Source organism: Hemicordylus capensis, chromosome 6 (genome assembly GCF_027244095.1).
Source record: "Hemicordylus capensis ecotype Gifberg chromosome 6, rHemCap1.1.pri, whole genome shotgun sequence".
Lineage (NCBI taxonomy): Eukaryota > Metazoa > Chordata > Lepidosauria > Squamata > Cordylidae > Hemicordylus > Hemicordylus capensis.
This window is the reverse complement of record NC_069662.1, coordinates 68,042,299-68,062,125: the sequence shown is the minus strand read 5'-3', so window position 1 is coordinate 68,062,125 and position 19,827 is coordinate 68,042,299. Positions and strand designations below refer to the sequence as shown.

The 19,827-nt window shown below is 41.0% G+C and overlaps 1 protein-coding gene across 7 annotated transcripts in view; it reads left to right on the top strand.

The window, feature by feature from the left end:
- Positions 1-19,827, top strand: part of GALNT1 (polypeptide N-acetylgalactosaminyltransferase 1) — a 145,139-nt gene that overhangs the window by 105,747 nt on the left and 19,565 nt on the right. For all 7 annotated transcript variants that reach the window (XR_008309566.1, XM_053259942.1, XM_053259941.1 and 4 more), the window contains 3 exons: positions 2,203-2,383; positions 6,522-6,661; positions 18,207-18,305. Coding sequence is in view for 6 of the 7 variants with exons in the window: in XM_053259942.1 (XP_053115917.1) it covers positions 2,203-2,383; positions 6,522-6,661; positions 18,207-18,305 (420 nt within the window). In the remaining variant the exon portion in view is untranslated. The remainder of the gene's footprint in view (positions 1-2,202; positions 2,384-6,521; positions 6,662-18,206; positions 18,306-19,827) is intronic.

Below are 19,827 nucleotides of genomic sequence, written 5' to 3'. Positions count from 1 at the left end.
AACACTACAGCGAAGGCCTACCTAAACAGGCAAGGTGGCATGCTCTCTGTCTACTTCATCTATCTCTCGACCTATGGTCTTAGTTCATAGACAACGACATCACGCCTATAGCTGTACACATCCGAGGAACGGCCAGTGTCCAGGCCGACACTCTCAGCAGGGTGGGAAGCTAGAACCGAAGCTCGCACTGTGCTCATGAGTGGCAGCTGGACCTGGAGGCCACACAATCTATCTTTCTACGCTGCTTCCACCTACAGGTCGATCTCTTCACATACCACCTGAACGCGCAGTGCCTGCTCTACTTCACCAGAGCAGGTCAGGAACCCCGCAGCCTAAGTGATGGCTTCGGCACAACCTGGGCAGCTTGGACAACATACCTGTTTCCCCCCGATCTCTCTTCTACCTCAGGTGCTGTGCAAAATTCAACACAACCGGGTAAACTGCATCCAGATCGCCCCTTGGTGGCCTAGGAGACCCTGGTTTCCCCATCTCCTGTGCCTCTCAGCTGGCAACCACTTTCGCCTGCCTCTGATCCCGCATCTACTCACCCAACAGGCAGATCAGCTTCTACACCCGGACCTGCACAAACTCCACCTCACCACATGGTGGATTTCATCTGCTTTCCTCAGTCCTTGCAACGCGTCCTCTCCGCTGCCAAGAAACCTGCAACTATAAGGTCATATCAACATAAATGGAAACACTTCATTACCTTTCTCAAATTCAGGAACATGAACCCCAACAAGATCTCTGCTGAACATGTTTGTACTCATCTCCTTTCATTAAAAGAAGCAGGCCTCAAACTTTCCTACTTAAGGGTCCATCTGGCGGCTATAGTGGCACACTCCCCACCCTCCTCCATGTCTTTCTTCAAGGACCCTGTAATCAATAATTTCTTCAAGGGTTCCACCTCTACCCTGATGCCCCCGTCATGTCTCCACCTTGGCACCTTTCTCTAGTACTTACCTGTTTCATTAGACATCCCTTTGAACCCTTGCAAACGATCTCTCTGGACCTTCACTCCTGCAAGGTAGCCTTCCTAGTAGCTGTGACATCTGCTAGACGAGTGAGTGAACTACAACCCCTGCAGGTGGACTCTCCTTATCTTATCTTTCACAAGGACAAGGTAGTGCTCCACCAAGACATTGCTTTCTTACCCAAGGTTGTCTTCTCTTTTCATTGATCTCAACCACTTACCTTGCCAGTTTTCTTTCCCAATCCTGTAGATGATGCACAACGCATCTTCATACGCTCGACATCCGCCAGGCCCTCGTTTTTTATGTTCACCACACCTCTACCCTACGCTCTACCCAAATTCTCTTCATTACACATTTGGGCCCCAACAAGGGTGCCCAGGCTTCTGCCTAATCCATATCCAGGTGGATAGTCAAGACTATAACCTTATGCTACCAACTTACCAAGAAAGAGTTACCTGTTCCCATAAGAGCTTACTCCTCTAGAGCTGTGTCGACCTCCATGGCATTTGACAGAGTGGTTCTGATTGATATCTGCCAAGCAGCAACCTGGGTGTCTCCTCACTCCTTCATTCAGCACTATGCACTAGATGTGCGCTCCCGCAGAGATTCAGTCATTGGCACAGTAGTCCTACATTTGCTCTTCACCTAAACTCCTGCCTCCAGGTAAGCTCTGGGCATGGGTGCACCTTGCTGTGCGCCCATTTGTGTAAATCACAGAGACCACATCAAAGAACGTCAGGTTGCTTACCTGTAACTTGGGTTCTTCTAGTGGTCATCTGTGCTCTTACACGTCACCTAACCTCCCCACTTAGTTCTCCAGGTCATCGGACTCAAAGAGGGAGGGAGGCCATGACATCACCAGAAGCAGGAGGAACTACTGCCTATTTGGAAGGAAATATTTGAAAGTTTGAAATAACTCTGATGGGTCTCTGTGCAGGTGCAAAGCCCATTTGTGTAAGGTGAACCAGGACATGTCCTTGCATGGCAGGGGTGGGTGGGTGGGATTGTGATGGCAGAGGATAGACATTTATAGTACGTGTTCTGCATACAGAAGTGAAGGCAGTATCCACAGGTCAAATATAAAGTTTACATGTAATTTAGATATACACAATGCATGCTTTCTACTACTGCAGTTTTTGTTTGTGCACTCATTGGAAACTGCCCTGAACTTTATTTAACCTGATAGATCATAGAAAAAATTTTAGTGATCATATTTTCATATTTTCAGATTTGGCAGTGTGGGGGAACATTGGAAATCGTGACATGTTCACATGTTGGGCATGTTTTTCGAAAAGCCACTCCTTATACATTTCCAGGAGGCACAGGACAGATTATTAATAAAAATAATAGACGACTTGCAGAAGTTTGGATGGATGAGTTCAAGAATTTCTTCTACATTATTTCTCCAGGTGAGCAAAAACTCATCAGCATAGAATAGTTAAAGAAACTGATATAGTAAATCTAATAAATAAATCAAATAAATAAATAAATAGTGAATATAGAAATCTTTCTACTGAATCCTATTATTGTTCGTTCTAGCCCACTCTATTCTGACAGCAGCTCTCCAAAGTTTTGGTCACAGGACTTTTCCCCAGCCCTTTTATCTAAGGTTAAGTGGAGATGCCAGGAATTTAACCTGGGATCTACTGAATGAAAAGCAATTGCTCTTCCAGCTTTCTATGGCATCTCCCTTCATACCTTTATACCTTTCTGTGTGAGTGGGTGAATCTCTTGAAAGGACAAACCTGAGTATGTGGGTTCTTAATTGAATGCATTTTTATTGCACATTCTGGAGCTTTTCTTTCCATTTGAAACATCTAAAGACCACAACCACATGGTTTGAAAATGACATGGAATAGGTTTTGACCTCCAGAGCCCAAAGAAAAACCCAAACAGCCAAACTCTATTGTTTTCACTGATAACTGTTGGTGAACAATTTTCTACCGGCTGAGTTAAACTCCTGACACATTACAAGGTTATTTCTCATCTCATGTTTTTACCTTTTTACTTGTGAAGTCCTGGGTAAAGCCAACTGACTGACTATTATCTTGATTTATAAATGACATGGAATTTGTGTGTCTACTACTTGGGAATGGATTCTAGAATACAAAATGTAGCATCTTTCTCACAGGCCACTTAAGTTACACAAAGGATGGGAATCCATCTTTGCCAGCAAAGAACACACAAAATTTCTTATTGTCAACATAGCTCAGCAATTCTTATAAGATTTGAAAGCTTGTTTCTTCCACATGATTTCTGCTCTCAACCTGAGCAGGTTGTGCAGATGCTCAGAGCCACAAATTGGAATCTTCCAGAACTTTACCATCTTGCTTTTTGGTGATAATCCTTGCCTGTCCTGTGAGTGCACCCTGCCCATTCTCCTCTGTTCTTTCGACCACCACTCATAGCACCTCAAAGGAGTCTTTTCTCTGTTATTTTCCCTGCCACCACCTCTTTACCTTAAAATAGGATGGTTCATTTCCATCCTGTTTTTCTGTCCTCTGTTTATTCCCTGTCTTTACTCTCCTTTTTGTTTAGTGGTTTTATTTTGATTTCGTACCCCCCCCCCCTTCCCATCTTTCTCTTTCTTTTTCGTGTTTCATCTTATGACAGTGAGAGTGATTTTTCAAAGAGTATATATCTTGTGAAGGTAAGATTTCATCCATGGTTAGACATTTTGAGTGTCTCAACAAGAGTCATTGGGTCAATTCTTACCCTATTTGCCTTAGTTTCACTAAACAGGCACACCATAATCGGGCCTCTTGTCTAAGCTCCATTTTTTGGGAACAGGCACTTTTAGCCACTGCTACAATTGATGACTCTGGTTTCTACAACTGAACCCAATACTGGTTCAATCTTGACAGTGGAAATGCATTTCAGGTTCTGTGAACAACTACTTCGGGCCACATTGGTTCCTGAAGGACTTTCATTGGTCCCTAGACTCTCTGGTCTTGAAGCACACCTTGGTAGTGATGCAGTCAATTTTGGGTAAGGGGAAAGTGTCTCCAGAACAACCTTCCCTCTGCCTTTCAACCTCATTGATTCTGAGAAAATCTTAATTCTCGGTGTCGAAATACTGAAGGACTGTTCTGCTCACAATGTGTGTGTTTTCTTAACATCAAGAAAACAAAGATATTGACGACTGCAGAGAATACACAAGTCAGAGTGAAGATCAATAATGAGATAATTGAAGCAGTAAAAGAATTTATTTTTCTTGGCTGTAAAATCGATCAATGTGGTGACTGCAGCCCTGAGATCAGAAGGCATATAGCAATTGGAAGAATTGCAATGATCAGCATGTTCAAAATTTGGAAGAGCAAAGATATTAGTCTTCCAATCAAATGTAGACTACTCAATGCAATAATATTTCCAATAGCTACATATGGCTGTGATACTTGGACTTTGAAGAAGGCAGATAGGAGAAGGATGGATGCTTTTGAGATATAGTGTTGGAGGTGATTGTTGCGTATCCCATAAGGAAGTTTTAGATAGAGTTAAACCAATAACATCACTAGAAGCCAAGATTACTAAACAAAGACTGACATATTTTGGTCATGTCATGCGAGCTGATTCACTTGAAAAGACAGTTATGTTGGGAATGATCAATGGAAGAAGGAGACGGGGATGGCCTTGTACTCGGTGGCTGTATATTATTAAAAATGACACCGGAATGACCATGGTGGAATTAAAGGAAGCTGTATGAGATAGGATGGCATGGAGCACATTGATCCATAGAGTGACTGAGAGTCAGACACGACTGAACAGATAAGAAGAAGAAGGGCTCACAGTGTGGACCAGTGCAAAGAGGCCATAGGTTAGTGGATGACAAGGCAGATCAGGTCTTGTCTGGTTCCATTGAGAAAATCTTGGTCAAGTTACGTCAGGTCAGGTACAACAAGGATCAAGCCAGAGGTCAAGTCTGCTAGTGATCAGAAGTTGGAATGATCCCAATCTGAGAGCTGAGCATCCAGTCAGAAGAATAGAATGTTGGTCCCTCAGACCATTGGTCCATCAAGTTCAGTATTGTCTACACTGACTAGCAGCGGGTTCTTCAGGGTTTTAGGCAGGAATCTTTCCCAGCCCTACCTGGAGATCCCAAGTATATCCCAACTTGAGACCTTCTGCATGTAAAGCAGATGCTCTACTACTGAGCTACAGCCACAGCCCCTAAAGGGTATATCTCCCAGCAGATAGAGGTGTGCACAAAATGGGTTAGGTTCCAGTCTGGATTGGGCTCGAACCAAACCAGGCATGTTCATGCCCTCGGCTCAAATTCGAGCTGATATGGGGGTTCTAAGTTGGATTTATTTATTTATTACATTTAACATTCACAGCAGGGTCTGGGTTGGGGTTGGCGGCCACGGTGGGGTCTCTACCATCTCCTCTCTCTGCCGGCCTTCTCCCTTTCTAAAATGGACCAGTTCAACTCATTTTCTGGCTGTTCCGGCCCTTCGTCCGGTTGTGGTGGCCATTTTGGAGGCCACCGCCCATGCCCAATGGGCCTTCCCAGAGCAGCTCCATCCCCTAAGAGGAATATCTTTCAGTGCTCACACATCAAGCCTCCCATTCATATGCAACCAGGGTGGACCCTGCTTAGCTAAGGGGACAAGTCATGCTTGCTACCACAAGACCAATTCTCCTTACACATAGTAGGGTGTTTGTTTTTTTTAATTGTCAGTCCAAAAATTGTGCCAAATATCCTGAGTTTTATAGTTCTGCTGACTACTTGTCAGGTTGCTGTTTCCTTAGATTAATTTTTCATTGCCATCTCCATAAGCAGTTTTCATGGAAGTAGCGATGTTCCTGAACGAGTTTGGCACCTCCTTAGAGAAGCGCCGAATCTTTTCAGGCACCCACATTCAAACCAGTTTGGTGGGGTTGGGATTGGTTCCTTTTAAAGTAAGTGTAAGTGGGTCCTTACCTGCTCCTCCGCCACCCCACTGCTTTTCCAGGCACAGTGCCCGCTTTCCAGAAGGCCGTTCACAGCTTCAGTGCTGCTCCCAGCAGATTGCAAGCAACATTGGCACACACGGCTGAGGAGCTTGCTGTGGCCATGTGTGGCCTTTTGGAAAGCAGGTGCCACACCCAGAAAAGCGGTGGGGTGGAGGAGGAGGAGGAGCAGGTAAGAACCTGCTATTAAATTAATTAATTAATTAATTCATTCATTCATTCATTCAATTTCTATACCACCCTTCCGAAAATGGCTCAGGGCAGTTTACACAGAGAAAGGAATTGATCCCTGCCTGCAGCTGCCCAAGCTGGTTCGGACACATCTCTACATGGAAGCTCCTTTACAAATAAGAAGTTAATGCTGCCTACAATATTGGATACCATAACGTTTTTAAAAAGATATCTGAATTTACTGTGAGACTTTCATGACAGAGATATAGCCACTGGAAAGTACAATCTAACAACCTTGCTTTGCTGCCCATCCTCAGAGATGTGTAAGGCTGACTCTTTTTAAGCAATATAATTTGTATTCCGCAATCTATTACATTGCATTTGCACTCCATTAAAATTCTGTAGCTAACATAAAATTCTCTGCAGGGGTTACAAAGGTAGATTATGGAGACATATCATCACGACTTGGACTGCGACACAAGCTACAGTGCAAGCCTTTTTCTTGGTACCTAGAGAATGTTTATCCCGATTCCCAAATACCACGTCACTATTTCTCTTTGGGAGAGGTAAAGAAGATTTTGTCTGTCTGTCTGTCTGTCTTTCCTTTCCCCACTCCAAAACAAATGTAACTTAGAAAAATCCAAATAAATTTCAGTTATAAATTAAATAATTGAAACATAAACGCTTAGATTATTATAGCTATCCAATCAAAATTACAATACGAACTATGGTACATTCACATTTCAAATTAAAGAAAACGGAGAATAAGAATGTACATAATCATTAAATGTGTTGTTCCAAAAAGATACAAAAAGTGACCATTCATTAATGAAGTGAAAGTCATATAACTGGTTGTCTGTAGTTCTGATATAATAAGGAAGTTTCATCATCACAGCTGTAGTGCATATCCAAAAAAAGAAAAAGAAAATGAAGGATTTATGTTGTTTTTCCAACATGATAATACAGAGATCTTTGCAGCAGTTAATGTTGGTAATCGTTTTGATATCTTTTATTTACATCATCTTTTTAAAAAAAAAAAATCTGGGGACAAGTAGAATTCTTAAAGGATCCTCAGGTAACTGATAACCTATTACTTGGTTAATATCAGTTGCCAATATTTCTTGATTTTGCAGTGTCCAGAAAATGTGTAAGTAACCTGCATGTGGTTCTCCAAACCACCATCTCTCATGAGATAAATTATATATTATTTTCAATTTACATTGATGTAACATGTCCAAATAATTCTCTTTTAAATTAATAAAAATCAGGTTCCTGCTCCCATTTTCTCCTATCCATTTTTATAGTTCATCTGAAATTGGGCTTTGTAATTCTTTCCCATTTATTTTGAGAAAAGGATTGTCTGTTACATTGAAAGTCAAAAAGCATAAAAAGCAAAAATATAGTTTGTCAGTCAGCCCTTTACTAGTTGTTGAAAATAATAGTTCAAGTTGGATAGCTGAGTGGTCCATATTTCCTAATTAAAGCTAGTATTGCATGTCGTATTTCGGAGGGAAATGTATGTCCTTGGGGCATATGGTTTCATCTGATCCTGGACTTGATCAAATGAAACTATAACACTGTCTTTCATGAGATTTTTTAAGGTTACCATAACCTTATCCTCTCATTTGGACATACTACTTAAAATAGATCTGTTATTGATCTGCTCGTGATCTGCTGCCTGTTTCCTGTGCCCAGCAGAGGGGGAGACCACTTCCCATCTACCAGCAGGAGGGCGCAAGGTGGCAGACTGTGTCTGACTGCTGGGTGCTGCTTCTCTGCTGCTTGTGCTGTTACCAACTGCCTGAGAGACTCCTGCCTGCCGCCTCTGCTGGTTGTGTGTGTGTTGGCAGGGCTGGGGCCCTTGGGCTACAAGGCTGAGCAGTCTTGGCTCCACCTGCCCACCCTGGGCTATTTAAGAAGGCTACCAGTGGCGGCCCTTTGGGGAGCCACTTCGGTGAGCAACGAGGGCGAGGGCCACCCCCCCCCCCCGGTTCAGTCCCTGTGGGCAGGGTGGGGGGAGTGAGTTTGGCCTGGCTAGGATTATTTTCATTGTTTTGAGTCTTTCTGGAGATGGGGAGTCAGCGGGGCATGTCCACTGGTCTCAGGGCGACTATTCCAGTGATGGGGAATAGGAGAAGTTACGTTGGCAGGTCAGCAGGCCGTTACAGGGGAAGGGAAATCAGAAACTTAATAGCTGTTTTCCCTTCCGGCTGCCCTGTCAGCTCTTTGACCTTGGGGAGCAGTGCCAACTACCCGCAGAACCTTGCCTTGCTCCTCTTTAATGCCAGGTCAGTCCAAAATAAATCTGAAGTAATCCATGATTTGATCATGGATGAAGGGGCTGACCTGGTGTGTATTACAGAGACTTGGTTGGGGGAGGCTGGAGGCCCAGTTTGGGCCCAGCTTCTCCCTCCAGGATACTCTGTTGAGGAGCAGGTGAGGGAATGTGGGCGGGGAGGTGGAGTGGCTGTGGTCTTTAAGGATAATATTCTCCCTTACCAGAATCCCTGTCGGAACGTCTGATCATATCGAGTGTGTGTACTTGCGCTTGGGGACCAGAGATAGATTGGGACTTCTGTTGGTGTACCGATCACCCTGCTGCCCAACAGAGTCCTTAACTGAGCTTGTGGACCTGGTCTCGGATTTGATATTGGAGTGTCCCAGGCTTGTGGTTCTGGGGGACTTCAACGTCCACTTTGGGACCGGGTTGTCTGGAGCAGCTCAGGAGTTCATAGCGGCCATGACAACTATGGGCCTATTTCAAGTGGTCTCCAGGCCGACACATACTGCTGGTCACACGCTTGATCTGGTCTTTTACTCTGATCGGGGTGGTGTTCTGTGGGTGGGGACTCCTATGATTTCCCCATTGTCATGGACGGACCACTATCTGGTTAAGGTTGGACTTACAGTTATGTCCCACCTCTGCAGGGGTGAGGGGCCTATTACAATGGCCCATCCAAGAAGGTTATTGGATCCAATAGGATTCCAAGAAGCCTTGGCTGGATTTAATGTTGGCTCGGCCGACAATCCGATTGATGCCCTAGTGTAAAATTGGAATAGTCAACTTACCAGGGCAGTAGACGGGATCGCTCCTAAGCGTCCTCTCCGACCTGCTCCAAAATGGCTCCTTGGTATACGGAAGATTTGTGGGAACTGAAGCGGCAAGGTAGACGACTGGAACACAGGTGGAGGAATTCTCGACTCAAATCCGACAGATTGCAACATAGAGCGCACTTAAAGACCTATGCTCTGGCTATACATGCCTCAAAGAAGTGTTTCTTTTCTGCCTGTATTGCTTCCGCAAACTCACGTCCAGCGGAGCTTTTTAGGGTTGTGAGGGGGCTGCTAGGACCCCCTGCTCCCTTGAATCAAAATTTGGATCCATCAGTTGCCCGCTGTGATGCTTTTAATGAGTTTTTCGTGGACAAAATCTCTCGTATTCAGGCCGATTTAGACTTTGACTCCACAGTTAGTGCAGTATCAGATGTAGAGGTATCCAGCAACTCCTCTTGTGTAGTTAAACTGGATCAGTTCCAATTTGTGGCTCCTGAGGATGTGGACAAGCTGCTTGGAGTGGTGCGTCCTACCACCTGTCTACTTGATCCTTGCCCGACATGGCTTACACTATCTGGCAGGGAGATTGTTGTGGAGGGCCTGATGGTAATTATTAATGCCTCTCTGAGGAAGGGCAGGATGCCTCCTTGTCTTAAGTAGGCAATTATTAGACCTATTCTTAAGAAGCCTACCTTGGATCCCTCAGAGTTCAATAACTACAGGCCTGTCTCCAACCTCCCATGGTTGGGTATGGTGATTGAGAAGGTGGTGGCCTCCCAGCTCCTGGCGGTCTTGGAAGAAACTGATTATCTAGACCCATTTCAAACTGGTTTTCGGGCGGGCTGCGATGGATGATCTCCAATTAGGACTTGACGGAGGAAGTGTGACTCTGTTGGTCCTTTTGGATCTCTCAGTGGCTTTCGATACTATCAACCATAGTATCCTTCTGGAACGTCTGAGGGAGTTGGGTGTAGGAGGCATTGCTTTGCAATGGCTCCACTCCTATCCCTCGGGCAGATTCCAGATGGTGTCGCTTGGAGACTGTTGCTCTTCAAAACTTGAGCTTCTATATGGGGTCCCTCAGGGCTCCATATTGTCTCCAATGCTTTTTAACATCTACATGAAACTGCTGGGAGAGATCATCCGGGGATTTGGTGCTGGGTGCTGTCAGTATGCTGATGACACCCAAATCTATTTCTCCATGTCAACTTCATCAGGAGAAGGCATATCCTCCCTGAATGCCTGCCTGGAGACAGTAATGGGCTGGATGAGGGATAACAAACTGAGACTGAATCCAGACAAGACGGAGGTACTTGTTGTGCGGGGTCGTTACTCGGGAAACTATATTGACCTGCCTGTTCTAGATGGGGTCACACTTCCTCAGAAGGAACAGGTACGCAGTCTGGGAGTGCTTCTGGATTCACGCCTCTCCCTGGTTTCACAGGTTGAGGCAGTGGCCAGAAGTGCTTTTTATCAGCTTCGGTTGATACGCCAGCTGAATCCGTTGCTTGAGATTGATGACCGCAGAACAGTAGTACATTTGCTGGTAACCTCCAGACTTGATTACTGCAATGCGCTCTGTGTGGGGCTGCCTTTGTACGTAGTCCGGAAACTACAATTAGTACAAAACGCGGCGGCCAGGTTGGTCTCCGGGTCACCTCGAAGAGACCGTATTACTCCTATATTACAGGAGTTACACTGGCTGCCAATAGGTTTCTGGGCAAAATACAAAGTGCTGGTTATAACCTATAAAGCCCTAAACAGCTTAGGCCCACGGTATTTAAGAGAACGTCTTCTTCTGCACGATCCCCATCATCCATTGCATTCGTCAGGGGAGGCCCGTCTCTGGCTACCTTCAAGTTGGTTGGTGACCACTCAGGGACGGGCCTTCTCAGTTGTTGCTCCGAGACTTTGGAATGCGCTTCCCGCTGACATAAGACTCTCCCCATCCCTAGTGGTTTTTAAAAGAGCTCTGAAGACATCTTTTTAACCAGGCCTTTTAACTTTTAAAATTTTAAATACTGTAAATTGTTTTCGTTTTTTGGCATTTTAATTGATTTTAATGTTTTGTGTTTTTGTATTGTTTTATTATTGTGAACCGCCCCGACTTAATATGATTGATTGTGCAACCAGATTTATTTATTTATTTATTTATTTGATAGTTACAGAGTCACAATATAGCCAATGAAAAATTAATGAAGTGTAAGAACTGTATTGTCTGCATACAGCAATACCTTGGACTCTTTTGTTTAACATGTGATTCCTGAAATGTGTTGGCATCTCCTAAAAGTTATGGTTCAGTATTAATAATAAAAATAAATGGGGACAAAGGACATTCTTGTTTGTGCCTTCTTTTTAGTTTGAAAGTTTCCAGTGACAGTAATGTTTCTGATAAACCTTTGCTGTAGGATTTGTATACATTAGGGATGTGCATGGAACCGGCGACTGCCGGTTCAAAGGTGTGTGTGGTGGTAGGGGTAGCTTTAAGGACTGGGGAGGATGCTCTTATCACTTCCTGCACCGGGGTGGCAAGGAGGTATGCTGCTGCCCTGCGGGACTGATTTTGCACGCAGCACTGGCAGAGGGAGAGCACCCTCCCCAGTCCTTAAAGCTATCCCCCCCACCTTCGAACCAGCAGGACCATCAGACTTTAGAACTGGTTGGGAGGTCCATAAAAGGGCCTCCGAACAAGTTCCGTGCACATCATCCCTAGTATACGTATTGGACAATAATATGTTGCTAATGATAAATCCTTTCCTGATTTAGGGAAAACTACAATTTCCCCCGCTCCCAAGATTTTGGCATCTGTCTTTCCTGCATTACATAAATAATTGTCATTTTTAAGGATGGTGGTAAATAATTTATAAATATTTTATAGAACTCACCAGTAAATCCATCTTTTCCAGGAATCTTAATGCTTTTAAAAACTAATATTACCTGCCAAATTTCATCAGTTATTACAAGAACCTCCAAAAAACAAGTCCTCTTGTGAAAGTGTTGGAACATCCAATCCTTTTTAATATTCCTCAATTTTACAGGGACTTGAAGAGTCAGAAGTACATAGCACCTCATAATACTTTCTAAACTCTGTGACCCAGCTAACTGGACAAAGAGACACCTTTTAAAAATAGTGATTCTCTTTATTTGTGGGGCAGGGGAGAGAGCAACTAGCCCTATCCAGCCCCAGCACAGCATCCTTCCAGTCGCTGTTACCCGTGTCTATCTTTTTCTTTATAGATTGTGTGTGTGTGTGTATGTACAGGTGAAACTCGGAAAATTAGAATATCGTGCAAAAGTCCATTAATTTCAGTGATGCAGATTAAAAGGTGGAACTGATATATGAGACAGACGCATTACATGCAAAGCGAGATGTCAAGCCTTAATTTGTTATAATTGTGATGATCATGGCGTACAGCTCATGAAAACCCCAAATCCACAATCTCAGAAAATTAGAATATTACATGGAACCAAGAAGATAAGGATTGTAGAATAGAACAATATCGGACCTCTGAAAAGTGTACAGTGTACTGTGCTTGATTGGCCAGCAAACTCACCTGACCTGACCCCATAGAGAATCTATGGGGCATTGCCAAGAGAAGGATGAGAGACGTGAGACCAAACAATGCAGAATTGCTGAAGGCCGCTAATGAAGCATCCTGGTCTTCCATAATACCTCATCAGTGCCACAGGCTGATAGCATCCATGCCACGCCGCATTGAGGCAGTAATTGCTGCAAAAGGGGCCCAAACCAAGTACTGAATACATATGCATGCTTATACTTTTCAGAGGTCCAATATTGTTCTGTTCTACAATCCTTGTCTTCTTGGTTCCATGTAATATTCTAATTTTCTGAGATTGTGGATTTGGGGTTTTCATGAGCTGTACGCCATGATCATCACAATTATAACAAATTAAGGCTTGACTTATCTCGCTTTGCATCAGGGTGGATTTGATTTAAATCAAACTGATTTAAATCACGATTTAAATCACGATTTAAATCACTAGCAGGGTGGATAAAAATCAAAAAAATCTGATTTAAATCAAAAAAATCGGATTTTTTTGATTTAAATCGGATTTTTTTGATTTAAATCTGATTTTTTTGATTTAAATCGGATTTTTTTGATTTTTATCCACCCTGCTAGTGATTTAAATCGTGATTTAAATCAGTTTGATTTAAATCAAATCCACCCTGCTTTGCATGTAATGCGTCTGTCTCATATATCAGTTTCACCTTTTAATTTGCATTACTGAAATTAATGGACTTTTGCACGATATTCTAATTTTCCGAGTTTCACCTGTATGTATGTATGTATGTATGTATTTATTTATTGTAGTGGTGGTGGTGACGACTTTATCCACAGGGGAGCTAGCAAATACTTGGGATTTTTTATCTTCTCTTTTTAAGATGATGGATAATAACCCACTTTTCAACAACCTATTTTGAGAAGGTCTTTGCTGTTTTCTCAACACTGTAATTTCATCTTCTAATGTTCTAAGCTCCTGATTTATTTTCTTTTTTAAGATGCTATCTTTGTTGCCTTTTTAAAAGCTTTATATGTATCCAAAATTATAAACCATTGCCCATCTACAGTGTGAAGTTGAAAAAATTCTAAGAGATCTTTTAAGCCTACTTGTCTTTTATCTGATAGCAACAGTTTATCTAATTGCCAAGTTCATTCTCTCTGTTGCATAATTATAGGTTCCCATAATAAAACAATTTGAGCATGATCTGCATGCCTAAAAGGCTATCTTCTTACTTTTAAAAAACCTGTTTAATAATTTAACTGAATCTAAATATAAATCTATATGAAGAACGCAGAACAGAGTAAAAGGTATAATCTCCTTCATATGGATGATAATGTCTCCAGATTTCTTATACATTTTATTAAAGTGTATAAAGTTCTTTAATTAAAAAAAAACTCTTACAGAGAGTTTGAATATTGTTGTCTAATACTCTAGAGCAGGATAGGCATTATTGTGGTTTGGGATGATGGAAGTTGTTGTTCCACAACAGCTGGAGAGCCAATGTTGTGGAATATACTACGCTCTTGTATATTTCAAATGCTATTAAAATCCCCTCTCAACCAAATCTCCCTGTCTACACAAGAATATGCCATAAGGTCTTTATAAAATATTATAAACCTGTTGGAGCATAGATATTCCCAGTTGAAACATTTAGGCCATAAATTGAACCTTTGCCTAGAATATAATAGCCATCCATGTCTGTAATAACGTCCTTAAAAATAAATGTAGAATTTTGTTTTATAATTACCACAGCTTCTCTTTTTTAAAAAAATCTCTTTTCCTTCTTTCATATGAGTTTCCTGCAGTAGTAATATCTGCTTTTTCTTTTTTCCAAGTGTGTTTTACCTGATTCTCCTATTATCAGAATGTAATCCTTTTATACATTTATTGATATGTACAAGACCCAATATCCAAATAAAAAACATTCACACACAATATACTGGAAGATATTTTATAGTAACGCTTTGGTCTTTTAAAATACTATTTTAAAAATCCCCCCATTCTTGAACTGACAATATATAACTAATATATTATTTAGCTGGAAGACTCCACTAATACTTAATATTCCTTTCTTGTAGTGTTTTTGGTTTGTTTGTTTGTTTGTTTATGTGATTTATATACCACCCTTCCAAAATGGCTCACGGTTTACAACAGTATAAAAACAATTTAGTCACTAAACTAAATAATTTCCCCTTCTGTAATGTTCTAGGAGATATATCTGATAGGTCTTGTAATATTCCAGACTGTTTCATATGCTGACTCAAAAATGTCAGTAACACATCCCGATGATGATGATTTGTATCCTCCCCCCTGCATTTTATAAGCAGATTCAAGATATATTGGTTTTTCACTGTCTATATCCAGAGCTTTTGCAATTTGCTCTTCTGTAGAGATGTGGAGACCCAGGAAAAAAGAAATTGGGGGGGGGAAAGGATTTTTCTGTTTTTTCCAAAGAACATTTTTTTCCCACCCACCCCCCAAATTGGCGAAATAAGAAAAGGGGATTATTTTCTTCTGGAATTATGAATTTATGAATTATTTAAGAAAAAGTATTCAAATATAGTTAAATAAGGAAAAGCTGTTACTCTGTCAAGCTGCTTGCTTATTTCTGATTCCTCATCTTTTGCATCATATGAAAGAAACTGGTCTATGTTTGGAAATATACCAGATCAAGAAATAAACGAACATGTAAAAAGGTGGAGAGGCTTTTCGTAATCCATGGAATTCAGTTTTCATAAGTAATTAAGATGATAAAAATGAAGGATCAGAAGAAGCAGAAAATACTGATAGTGATAGCTCAGAAAATGAGACTGATTAGACAAAGTTTCATGTGGCAATGAGAGCTCCTTGGAGGAAGAGTGGAATATAATTGTAATTAATAAATACCAAGCTTACAAGGCTTCTATGGCTTGTAAGAATTGCATCATCACTGAAGTAACAAGCTTCCCTTTGGGAATAACAGGAGGCTCGTCATTGTAGCGAGAAAACAATATTTAGTAGTGCTGGAGCCTCCATTAGTTTGGTAGAAGCGAGGCTGTGTTTTGGAATGCATGGAATGGACATGCTCGCCCCACTCTTCAATTGGCAGGATGCAGTGCTGTATGTAAGCCATTTTCCCCCTGTTTTCAACATTAACTTTTTGCCTGCTTCTCTTAAACCGTTTTTGACAGTGTGTATGAGAAGCGTGCAAAAAGCTGATGCTGAAAATAGAAGATACTGGCTTACAGATATGCTGGATTCCTTGGCGTTCAGCAAATAGCAGTCCATTTAAAACAAAAAAAAGAAAAGAACATTTTAAAATAAGTTACGTTGGGACCGCTTGCTAACTGAGCAAAGAGGGAGGCACCTTTTAATAATGGTGATTCTCTTTATTTAGCAGGGGAGAGCAACTGGCCCAGTCCATCCCCAGCACAGCATTCCTCCAGTGGCTGTTGCTGGTGCCTATCTTGGGTTTATTTTTTAGATTATGAGCCCTTTTATTTTTTATAATAAATTATTATTTAAAGTGTGTGTGTGCGCGTAATATAAATTATCTTATTTATATCTATGTAAACACTTTTGGGAACATTTGTTGAAAAGTGGTATATAAATATCCATCATATTTGTATTAGACTAATTGTCTGAATAAAGTATACTTCTTAATGTAATACTGTATATCAAACATGAGCAATGTTATGAGCAAAGCAGATTATACATAATAAATACTCCTAAAGAAACACTGTGACTTGTGATCTGTAAAGGGTGCTTTAAAAATGCATATATTTCAATTCCCCCCCACCCAAATTGTCATTCCTCCCTCCAAAAAAAAAATCCCAGGAAAATTAGGGTGCCCCCCCCCCGATTTCTAAATTTCCATAAATTTTACATCTCATTCTCTACTCTTTGGTAAACATCACTGAATTTCCTTTTTCTGTACCCTAGTATTGCTCTAAAAATCAGACTAGTACATCTTCTTGTATTTTCCAGATTTTCATTTAATTCCAATACCTTTCTGAATAAACTTTCTGAGTTTTATCTTAGATTATCTTTATTATTAGCTTGAATCTACGCTTCCTGTGTTGTTACTGTATTCTTAAAATCAGTTTCAGATTTTGTTTTTTTTTTAAATAGATTTTATTGGTTTTCAGAATACAAAGATACAAAAGTAAGGAAAAAGAAATTAGAAATAATATGAGATCAAAGGAATAGGATGCATCTCCAAACTTGCAATATCCACGAATAAAAACAGTTTTGCATACTTATTTTGTAAACTTATTATCCACAATTAAAGTGCAATCTTATCATCAGAGTTATCTGATCCAACCAAACATCCTTTTTACACAAAATCCAAAGGAAAAAGTATAATAACAGAAAAATAGGAATTCTTTCCATTTGTAAGCCTCAAATTAAACCTGAATCTCACTGGTTTTTATATTATTCGGGTATCCAGCATATTATCTACCAAAAAATATTGAATGATTGCTTCAAGGTAAACTGAAAAGGAAAAGACAAGACAAGAAAAAAAAAATAAAGTAAAGCAGTGGAGTGAAGTAATCTGTAATTAAATACAGTTTTTCTCTAGTCAATTTAATTTAAAAATAAAAACAAGACTACCAAAAATGTATCAAAAACTTTCTTTCGAAGCCGATCAGATTAGCTGGAATCCCATCCAGAAAAACCCCCACAAAAAACTCATCAAGATCCAAAGTCAAGATAAAAAAGTGCAGGCTGGCAACTAATAAGTATTAAGAAAAATAACTAATGATATAATAGACTATAATAGACTTTCAGATTTTGATTGTGCTTGGACTGATTGTTTAGCTTTGTCCAGCTCTTGTTCACACTTTATAATTTTATTATCCATTTCACTTAATTGTATTCCTAATGTTTATACTGTCCAATTTTAATTTCTGATAAATTTAAGTTTTAAATGTATCCAGTACTGTTTTTAATATAGATGTAGATTCTTCTGCAGTCATTCAAATAACTTTTTAAGGAGAATATAGTTTTGAGAACTCAGATTGATTGTGAAACTGTTTAATATGCCTCTAGTACCACAACTGCACACCTGTGCATTTTTAATCTGCAGAGCTTTTCCAGTACGGTATAATAGGATTAAGGCAAATTTATTTCCCCATTGTATAAGTCCATCAGTCATGCTGTTATTGAAGAATTGTTTGAAGCCAATCTAAATTAAAGCTTTGAACAAAATTCTCTGGCAGCAGATAACTGCCAGAGTTTGTGATGCTACGGAAGTGCATTATGCTTTTAATCAACAATTTCTAAAATTAAATAGTCACAGTCTAGCAATATGGGCTGTTGAGATATGTAGCCCTCCTACTCTTCTTATTTGCTCCTCCATTGCCACTCTCATGCAGTGGTGAGGTGGGAGGGATGAAGAGTGGCTGTGAGTATGTGAGCTAGGAACTACTCCTAATACCACCATATGGGTGGAGTGACCAGACAGACCCTTAATAATAGGCTTATAATTTCCAAGACTAACATGCAGATTGCCTGATATTTGTAGTTTGCTAAATGTTTCTCTGTCTTCAGATTCGAAATGTGGAAACAAATCAATGTCTGGATAACATGGCAAGAAAAGAGAATGAAAAAGTTGGAATTTTTAACTGTCATGGTATGGGTGGAAATCAGGTAACATACAATCCTTAAAACTAAAATATTTATGTTTGATTTGCTTACTGTATCTGACAATTCTTCAAAACCTCTTTTATATCTGTGGCACTAATGCTCTAATTTTTAGAAACTGATTCATAGCTTCTTAGATATTGCCTTGGCAGTAGTGAAGTTACCAAAATACTATTTAGATGTCAGTTTTAAACGCTGCCAGCACTATAGCTAAGTAATAGTGATATTTTGTTATTAACTTTGTTTTTCTCCATTTTAGATTTGCTTTAATGAAGATTTTTAATGTTTGTTGCTTGATAAATAATCTTAACTGAATTGTTGTGAGGCTGCAAGCATCAAGGCCATCCTTTGGGGGGGGGGCAATCAACCCCATCCTCACGCTTTCTTAGGCCCCGCAACCAGGCCCAACCACCCCCACATTCAACCAATGTTCCTCGCCCCCTGCTCTCCAGTAGCTCCGCCTCCTTGCTGCTTGCTGCTCTCTCTCTTGATGCCACCTATTATGCCACCTGACCACCACCCCCCATCTTAGCCTGACCCAGCAGAGGAGGGGGCAGTGGGGTGGGCTTTGCACTGACATGGGGCGCCTCCTTCGTTCCGCAGCCACTGATCTGGAAAGCGAGGAAGCTCCCAGGGGCAGGCCCGTCTTTTAGGCAATCTGGGTGACTGGCCAAAGTTGGGAAAGAAGCGAAAGCCCTGCAGTGGGGTCCAACCAAGCCCCCACAGCCTGACAGCCAAGACCTTTACATATCTCAAGGACTCATCTCCCCCTACTCTGGGAAATTATTATTTTGGAAATCAACACTATCTCTTATGAGATTTTAAAAAGATAAGATTTTAAAGATACTGAATTCTGAACTCAGTGCTGCTTTCCGTGCTTTTCTGTGTGCTTGCTCAAAAATGATAGAAGAGATGAAAATTCAGCAATTAAGGCTGCAATCCTGCACACAGTTACGTCAAAGTAAGTTCACTAAGCTCAGTGGGACTCAGTTCTCAGTAAATCTCATTAGGGTGCATGCATGGCTCTCATTTAGTAGAGGAGGGAGGCAATCGAACTCCTTAGCACTGCATGCGCTATTGGAGGGTGAGGGGCGAGACAGCAAAGGAGGAGTGTGGCTGAGTGCCACTTGCCCTCAGCCATGCATCCTCCTAGGAACGGTCCTGGTAAGCATGTCCTACTAGAGGTAAATAATCCAGTTTCTTGCTACATTTAAATATGTGTTTTGTGTTCTTGGACATGGGCATATAGATGGGTTTATAGAGGCCGAGACAATATTCTGTAATCAGCTTGGAAAGCTAGTGTTATAAACTAGAAAGAACAGATGTGACAGGTTTTCTTGTCCAAACCACAGGTCATGGTAGTGTAGTTTTTTTCTTCATCTTCTCTTAAATACATGTTTAAGTATATAATTTTTCAGAGTTCGTGTAATGCAGTGGTTAAGACATCCTCTTGGCTGGCTTTGTTGTTGTTTTTGAAAGGGTGGAAAACTATATTGACAGACCTTAGGGAAAAGGAGAAACACCCCCA